The 8951-nt window shown below is 50.3% G+C and overlaps 1 protein-coding gene across 2 annotated transcripts; it reads left to right on the plus strand.

The window, feature by feature from the left end:
* Window positions 1–6950: 6950 nt before the first annotated feature.
* LOC136561297 (C-signal-like) lies at window positions 6951–8951 on the plus strand. Of its 2 annotated transcripts, none has more exons than XM_066557545.1 (6): window positions 6951–7097; window positions 7455–7506; window positions 7671–7858; window positions 8158–8316; window positions 8410–8529; window positions 8838–8951. In XM_066557545.1, the coding sequence occupies exons 1-6, from the start codon at window positions 6951–6953 to the stop codon at window positions 8949–8951; spliced, it is 780 nt and encodes a 259-aa protein (XP_066413642.1). The 2 variants fall into 2 exon arrangements, with proteins under 2 accessions (XP_066413642.1, XP_066413643.1); XM_066557546.1 differs by having other exon boundaries at window positions 8410–8524; window positions 8845–8951.

Raw genomic sequence — 8951 nt, forward strand, 5'->3', positions numbered from 1 at the left:
CCGCGGCCCGGCCTGCCTGGCGCCGCCTCCCGAGCCCGCGGGCCGCACCGGGCTGCCCCGAGCCCGGGGGGCGGGATTGTGTCTGTCTGTGTGTGTCTGTCTGTGTGGCCGTGTGCCTGCCCACCTAATGTTCACTGCAAACACAAGAACCGCGTCCCAGCCCTGGCGCGCCCGAGGGGAGGAGCGCGGGGTCTCGGAGCGAACCGGGGCGGCTGAGGGGATTCTTGCCGAGGGTGGCGCGTGAGGGAGAAAGCCTGCAGCGGGTCTGGGTGGTGTCTGCAGCACCTTTAGCACACTAATCTTCACCGTAGATAAGACTAAAAAAAAAAAAAACAACTACAGACCCAACCCAAACTAAACCCGTTTAGCATGAGAAAGTACCAGCCCCTTTACAAGCTGTTTTTATTGCCTGCCCATAAATGCGCATGATTTGCCTCTTTCCGTGACCATCAGATGCAATAAATCTGGTAAACAAATGGCTGTAGCACCCCTCCTATGGAGATGGGCTGAGAGAGTCGGGGTTGTTCAGCAGGTTCTGTGGAGCCTTAGAGCCCCTTCCAGCGCCTCAAGGGACTCAAAGAGAGCTGGAGGAGGACTTTGGACAAGGGGGAATGGCTTCAAACTCACACAGGGCAGGGTTAGATCGAGTGTTTGGAAGAAATTCTTCCCTGTGAGAGTGGTGAGGCTCTTCCATATGTTGCTCAGAGAAGCTGTGGCTGCCCCATCCCTTGAAGTGTTCAAGGCCAGGTTGGACAGGGCTTGGAGCAGCCTGAAGGTGTCCCTGCTCATGGCAGAGGGGTTGAATAAAATGGTCTTTATGGTTCCTTACCACCCAAATGATTCTGTGATTTGGGCAGTTTGGGCTTGCAGGTGTTTTGAGGGATGTTTCCTCCTTCTTTTTGTCGCTATCAGGTACCTGGTTGAACAGCTGCGCCAAAGGGGTAGCGTAGAGTAAAGCAAGGAAAAGGTTTGCTGGCATCTAGGGATGGGAAAACAGGGCTGGAGGGAAAAAGGAGAACAGAAAAGAGATTATCAGCATCAGCTGGAGGACAGTGTCTGGAGGGGGTCTGCATTTGCCAGCCTGGAGGTGGGTGTTATTGTTTTATTTTTAGCTGTTATATGGACAGCCTCATACCCATTAAAATCCCATTACGGTGAGCACACAACTGGGATTTAAACAGTGAAGTACTGACTGAGCAACTCTGATGTATATAAGGGTTGTTATTTATGTTGCTTATTTTCATCTTTGTTTGACAAACACCACACAAAACATCTCTGATACTGATAAATACATCAGAAACTAAATATTTGTATCAGTCAGGTGATAGCATCAGGTGATTTGTGCTAGCTCTATCCTGCTCCATGGTGGTTCAAGTACACAGGAGCCTCTGCTCCCCAGGTTACTTCAGGACATTAAAATGCTTTTAGACTTTTCTTTTACAGAAGTTGGAATTTAATAAAAATAAATGTTTGATTATACTACTAAATACTAAGAAAAAAAACCCCTTTCTTTTAGCAGATATTTGGATCCCCTTCTCTTTTTCCTGCCTCCTTCTGTGCTCAGGCCATTAATTCAGTGACTTCTCAGCAGAAATGCTGCTCTGTCTATGGCAAAGTTTAGCAAATAATGACCAAGGGGTACCAACACTCAGGGTGAACCACAGCCAGAGTTTGGCCACCTGTTCCACTCAGATCCTGCATGCTGCAGGCAAATTACATTTATAGCTCTTCCTGAAAAGTGCTTGTTTGAAAAAGCCTCGTAGACAGGCATCTCCTGTGCAGAAACAGTTAAAGTGCAGCCGCAGCTGAGGGCAGGAGGAGCCTGTTCTGAATGCTGATGTGAACCCTGAAAGAAAGGCAGCTCCAAGTAGCATTAACTGAGTACTTTCCGGGCGGGTGTGGTCATTGCTTGACCTGCTTCTGCTCCCCATGAATGAAATAGAGGATTATCCATTCTTTGAAAACCTTGCTAGTTAAGTGTTGGGAGGCTTCAAGCAGGTAATGATGAAAAATGCAACCAAAAAAAACCACCAACAAGTAATAATAAAGCATAAAAGCCCCAAGGCTTATCCAAGTACTCTAATTTCACTACAACAGGCATTGGGAAACTCCCTGCTGCTTGGTAAAGTCTGATATTGGTGAATTTTGGAGCATTTGAAGGTATAAATCATAGAATCTTAGAATGTTCCACTTAGGAGTGGAAAATGTCCCTTAAGACCTCCCTAAGAATACAAAGAAGTATTTGAGTTCACTTAGCTAAAAATCAAAACTAGTAATTCCTGTTATCAGCTCATTGATGCTGTAATTTGATTGAAGTTTCTGCACTGTAAAGAACATGTGGGCACATGTCCTTTGCACTGAGCTGATGGATTCATCCTAAGTGCTGCTTTAAGTTACTGGATTAAAAAATAATGCAGCTAGAGAAAGAGGGGGAAATATCTTAATTAAAGAAAAAATGGTAAGTGGGTTTTTTCCCCCTTTTTATAAATATGGTTTGAAACCAGAATGAACACCTATGGTAAGTTTAAATTTCTGCTGATAAAATACTAATGCAGCCCCTTTTACTCTACCAGTGTCCACAGCTTCTTACAGAACAATATGAGTTTTTGCTGTTCACAGACTGTATTTTTTCTGCTCAGCTGTGTGGGCAGTGGGTCACATCATTTAGGCTGGCATGGCATTTTTGGAGTAGCATGGTGCTCAGCTTTTAACTTCTTAAAAAGGAGTAAATTTTGAATAGTCCCTTAAATATTTTTTAATTTAAAAATTATACTCACTCTTTCCTGCTTAAATATCTTTCCTTAATAAGACTTAATGATTTTTTTCAGCTGGATTCCCAAATTAACATCTGCATTACCATTTATCTATTCCTAAACCTTACTGAGCCTCCTTTTCTCACTTCAATACTTGGATGTCAAACCAAGGCAGTCACAAGCTGGTCATTTAGCCTATGCCTTAGTGTTCCTGAGAGGGAGCATATCTGCCACACGTGACAGCCCATCCTCAGCCATCCCTGTTAGCAAATCTAATAGTGGGAAAGAAAATTCATCTGGCTTGGTGGTTCTGAGGTCCCTCCTCATGGCACTGTGCTGAAGCATGAAGGATAACCCAGCCACCCACCCCCTTAGAGGATGGGAGAAATGGTCAGTGAGAATCTGTGCTGTGCCCATGGGTCCTGGCAAGGCAGTTCTGTCCCTGTGCTGCCAGCCCTGCTGCACCCAGGTAGCTGAGGCATCTTGGCTGCTGTCGCAAGGGGAATATGCCCAAAAAGTGTTTCTGAACCCAATGAGAGGCCCCAGGCTGGCACAAGGTCAAAACACTGTGGCCCAAGGGAGGTTGCATGGACAGTGTGAGCGTTTTAAATCCTCAGTCATAGAATCACAGAATTGTTTGAGTTGCATGGAGCCTTAAGGACCATCTTGTTCCAACCCCTGCTATGGGCAGGAACACCTTCCACTCATCCAGGTTGCTCAGAGTCCCCCCAACCTGGCCTTGAACATTTCCAGGGATGGGACAGCCACAGTTTCTCTGTGTAATCTCTGCCAGGGCCTTCCCACCCTCACAGGGAAATACCCAATCTAACCCTGCCCTCTTGTCAGTGTGAAGCCATTCCTCCTGTTCTGTCACTCTGTGCCCTTGTCCAAAATCCCTCTCCATCTCTGATACAATGCAGGTGTAACCTGGATGAGTCTGCTTGGAAAATAGCAAAGCTGTGACAATGGTGCCATGGGAACTTCACTTGGGAGCTGCAGGTAAGCTCTCCCAGACCCTGCATCCTTTCACAATGGGGTGTCACTACTCATAGAATCATATAATGGAATCACAGAATGGTTTCTGTTGGAAGAGACCTTACACATTACGTAGTTCCAACCTCCTGCCGTGGGTTTCCAACTCCCCCAGATCACTAATCCTCTTCAGCCCAGAAGAAAAGTAATCAGGGAGGGTGGGTACTGCCCAGCTTCAGTAACAGTGCAGGGTTGGTCTCACCCCACCTCTTCGTGGATGGCTCACTTACCACTATCTACTGATTCTTTAGCAAATGACTAATAGGTGATGACAGACCTGAATGCATTGTGGAGCAAGGGACAAAAAAAAAAAAAAAAAGGAGGAAATCAGTGATAAATAGCAGCGAGTTTATTTCTTATTTATTTCTTATTTACAGTAGATTAAATGTACTAAAATTAATTGTGCCACTCCCCTGTTCCCCTGGCAGGCAGAGAAAAGCATGTTCCTCCATGTTTCTGTCAGCAGCACTGTCATTGTGCAATCACCTTAGTGACTGAGAGCACACCTGAGCCTCCAGCGACTGAGAGTGGAGAAGGTGTGACTGCCTCTTGGAAAACTGGCTGCAAGTATTCCCAGTGTAGCAATATGAAAACAATCCTTGGGTAAATTTGCAACAGCCTGGGGCTCGTGGAAGAAGAGCTACAGTGCCCCTGAACTTGGTGTTTGTGAGGCTGCACCTTGAATCCTGTGTTCAGTTTTTGGCCATTCACAGCAAGAAAGACATTGAGGTGCTGGAGTGTGTCCAGGGAAGAGCAGTGGAGCTGGGGAAGGTCTGAAGCACAAGTGTGATGAGGAGCTGATGGGGAGCTGGGAGGGCTCAACCTGGAGAAAACGAGACTTGGGACCAGGACCGTTATCACTCTCTACAACTCCCTGACAAGGAGGGTGGAGCCAGGTGAGGTCAGGCTCTGCTCCCAAGTAACAAGTTACAGGATGAGAGGAAACAGCCTCAAGTTGTGCCAAGGGACGTTTCAATGGGATACTAGGAAAAAATTCTTCACAGAAAGGACTTTCAAGCACTGGTACACAGGCTGCCCATGAAAGTGGTGGTGTCACCATCCCAGAAGTGTTTAAAAAATGCATGGTTGTGGCACTTGGGGACGTGGTTTAGTGGTGGAATTGGCATTGTTAGTCTAATTGTTGAAATCAGTGATCTTAGAGGCCTTTTCCAACCTATATGAGTCCATAATTCTGAGGACTTAAATGCTCAGCTTAAGATTTAGACCATGCAAGAACATTTCAGAGCAAAGGAAGCCCCTGAATCCCCTCTTAGGAGCTGGACCAAGATCCTCTCCAGAGGCTTGGGGACAGCAGCAGCCCTTGTGATGAGACTGGGCTGCAAGGCAGCGAGACTGGTTTTTTTCCCCTCTGCCTCTTCGTGCCAGGCTGGACTTAGACTCCTGGTGAAGCAGTGCTTGTTTACACTCTAATAATCAATAATGCAGCCTATGGCCCCAAAGTAAAGTCAACATAACAAAGTTACAGCTCCAAAACAGTGGAAGGCTACTCAAATGAGGTGACACAGCAAAAATAGGAGACTTAAAATGTTAATTGTTTGCTTTCTGATGCTACCTGCTTCTGAGTCACTGTGGAGGTTTCAAACAGGCTGTGGGTGATGGCCTTGTCCTCCATGTAGAGGAAGAAAACCATGGAAGTCTGTTTGGAGGATTTGAGCTCTGGTGCATCTGCTGGCAAGTATAGTTGAGGTCTGTAATCATTGAAAAGGAAATACTGAAATGATCTATGGAGCCTGAATGCCAGTCCAGCCATCTGGGAGATCCTCAGTGAGAGATCAGTCTGAGATACTGAAAGGCCCAAAGCTTTGCACTGCTGGTAAGTGGTAGGAATGCACAAGGGAAAAGAAGTGTCTCAATCCAATATGGAAAATTCAAAAAGTAGCAGAGATCCAATTGACCAAGGAAACAAAGTGGGGAAAAAAATTAATTGCATGGAACTTAAGGAGAGGCTCAGACTTGGCAGAGAGAAGATATGGGATCAGCTCACTATGGAAGATGCCAGTATGCACCTTCCCAAATGGGTTTGGGGACGGTACCCTGTGCAGGTGCTCCCAGGTCTGAGCAGGAAAGGACCTGCTTATCTCACAGTGTCTGCCAGCTGAGCCCCAGAAAACAGACTGGAGTGGGCAGGAGGAAATCAGCTGCTGCCAGAGCATGGAGACACTCTTGGCATTGCCACTGGGGGAAGCTGTTCTGGTTAAACCTGCTGCCAAGATATTCTGGGGCACAAGATGACATGTGAGCAGCCTGTGCAATGGCTCTGGGACTCAATGCAGGAGGACAAGGGGTTGGCAAGAGGTTTCTGGGAGTGGGTCTTCACTTACAGTGGGGCAGGAACACATGGTGTACACACACGCCTGATCCAGCCTTGCAGTCTTGTAATGCGTCACTTGAGGTACTGACCAGCACTGGGCTCCACTGGTGGTAGCACAGAACAGTCAGTGCCTCATGGCAGTAGTTGAGGTGGAGAATAGGCTTTGAGCAGGGCATTGCCTTTGCAGGTAAATGTCCCAGGTGCCTGAGTCCTCTGTGGCTCTGATCAAAGGGACAGTTCAGCTTAGGACAGCACCCCAGGGGATGGGGCACATGACCTGCAGCATGGTGCTGAGCCAGCCATGCAGGTCCCCACCCTCCTGCCAGGACACCACGCTGGGTTTGCTCTCCCACTCCACAGGTCTTTGGCTCCACAATGAGGGAGAGGTGATTGTCTTGGAAAAAGCAGGAACAAGGCAGAGAACATTTGCTCAGGGTCACCTGAGGCACAGCTTGGTACAACGTGCAAAGACCATCAAGCCCACAGCATGCTTGTGAACGTGTCAAGCCCACCTGAGCCATGGAGCTTCCCACATCAACCCACATGTTGCTGCCTCCCTCTTCACCCACAACAGCCCCACCTGGCTTATGGTATCAGGTTACCCTGAAAGGAATGCATAATTTTCCTGGAAAAACCAAGTGATTTTGCTGATAGGTAACAAGGATTGGTCCCCAGCCAGGACATGTCCTGGAGCTCAAAGAGCTGGAGCAGTTACTCCTCCCAGAGAGAAGCCACCATTAGAGCAATCTGTGAGTGGGTGGGGTGGGTCATGCTAAAAGGAAATATTAGAGAGCTGTGTAAACAGTGCAAGCTGGAATGAAGAGAGAAGCAACATGGCAGGGCTCCATGTCCACTCCGTTCTGGTGACGGGGGCCAACCGGGGACTCGGCCTGGGGTTTGTCCAGCATTTCCTGAGGATGCCAAACCCACCTCAGTGGATCTTTGCAACCTGTCGGGACCCCAAGGGACAGAGAGCACAGGTGAGGCTGGGCGGGAGGCAGGGGCTGTGCTGGGGGATGGGAGCACTCGGTGCCAGGGGGAGATTGGAACAGGGCTGGTGCTTGCAAGGGGCTGGAGCTTCAGCTGGGCACCTGTGGCACAGGGCAGCTGGGCTGAGACAACATGGGAGCAGCTGTGCATGGAGGGGATACGTGGTGTGTGCAGGAGCTGTGGAGTGTTCCCCCTGTATCAGGATCAGGGCAGCTGGAGGAGGGTGCTGGGCACTTGGTGGTGCAGGGATGGAGCTGGAGGGACACAGGCTTTGGCTGGCTTAGCAGGGTGAGCCTTGGTAATGCTGTTCCAGCCTGTTGATACCAAAGTCATCACCCTTCTTGCAGGACCTACAGAATTTGGCCTCCAAACATCCCAACCTGGTCATCATCGCTCTTGGTAGGTTCTCTCTTGGCCCAGTTCCTCTGGTGAATGCTTGGGTACTCATCACAGCCCTGGGAGCTTCACTCAGGAGGCAGGCTTGGGGGGGCACTTCCTTTGGGGGACACAGGGGACCCCAAACCACCATAGGGTCACTGAGCTCCAGTGTACTGGCTCTGCAGAAATTGCCGACCCTGCCAGCATCAAGGCAGCTGCAGCCAAGGTTGAGGAGTGCCTGGGGAGCTCTGGGCTGAACCTCCTCATCAACAATGCTGGAATGGTCAAGCCTAAGATGCTTGAGGCTGAAACATTGGAGGACATGACTGAGACTTACACCACCAACACAGTTGGACCCCTGTTGATGGGCCAGGTGAGTCCCCAGCACTACAGCACAGCTCCAGAAGGATGCCTTCCCATGTGCTGAAACTGAACATGACAGAGGGAGTGAAGGGCCAGTGGGAGGGGCTCCTGTCAGTGCTCTGGTGCCCTGATGGGCTCTCAGTTAATGAGAAGCTTGTGGAGCCATGGGCCTGGAGCTCAGGAGCTGGAGCCCGGCAGGGAAGAGGAGGGAGGATGCTCCCCCAGTGCTGGTGTCAATGTTGCCCACTGTGGAAGGAGCTTCTCCCCTGCCTGTCCATGTGTGCTCCTGTCCCCTCTGTCTCCTCGCAGGCGTTTCTGCCCTTGCTGAAGAAGGCTGCCCAGGGGAGCCCAGGCTCAGGGCTGAGCTGCAGCAAGGCTGCCATCATCAACATATCCAGCATTGGCGGCTCCATCGCTTCTGCCTTTGGCTGGGAGTTGATACAAGTCACCTCGTACCGCTGCAGCAAGGTGCTGTCACACTTTGCTTTCCCTGCCCAGCTGTCGGTTCCCTTGCAGCCCCCCTTCCCCTCTCACCACCGTCCCTGCATTGTCTCCCCTCAGGCTGCTCTGAACATGCTGAGCAAGTGCCAGTCCCTGGCGTACAAGGAGCACGGCATCCTCTGCGTCGCTCTCCACCCCGGCTGGGTGCAAACTGACTTGGGCAGCTCTGCCGGAGGCGTGGTAGGAATTCCCCCGGGGCGGGTCCATCAGAGCTTCTGTGCTGGTTTTGCATGGGTGGGAGTTGCTATCCTGAGCCCCTGCCCATGGCTTCCCTGCCTGCCCAATCCCTGCTGGGGCAGCTCCCACTGTCCTGGTCCTGGGTGCTGGGTGCTGGGTGTCCCCGTGCCCTCAGTTCTCGTCTCAGTCCCTCCCCCTGGGGTTTTCAGCTTTCCCTTTGCCCTGGAGCAGCTCTTTCCCCTGGCTCCAGCTGCTCCAGGGCCTTCAGCCAGGCCTTGGGCATGGGCTGCATCTCCCCCTGTGCCCCACAGCCCCCAGTGACAGTGGATGACAGTGTGCAAGGGATGCTGAAGGTCCTCTCCTCCCTCTCTGAGAAGGACACCGGCACCTTCCTGGACTGGGAAGGCAACGTCATCCCCTGGTGA

Source organism: Molothrus aeneus, chromosome 11, assembly GCF_037042795.1.
Source record: "Molothrus aeneus isolate 106 chromosome 11, BPBGC_Maene_1.0, whole genome shotgun sequence".
Classification (NCBI taxonomy): Eukaryota; Metazoa; Chordata; class Aves; order Passeriformes; family Icteridae; genus Molothrus; species Molothrus aeneus.

Coding starts and splice junctions, on each gene's coding strand:
- LOC136561297 (XM_066557545.1), top strand. CDS start 6,951: ATGGCAGGGCTCCATGTCCACTCCGTTCTGGTGACGGGGGCCAACCGG. Junction 7,098..7,454: donor CCAAGGGACAGAGAGCACAG/GTGAGGCTGGGC, acceptor CCCTTCTTGCAG/GACCTACAGAATTTGGCCTC. Junction 8,530..8,837: donor GCAGCTCTGCCGGAGGCGTG/GTAGGAATTCCC, acceptor TGTGCCCCACAG/CCCCCAGTGACAGTGGATGA.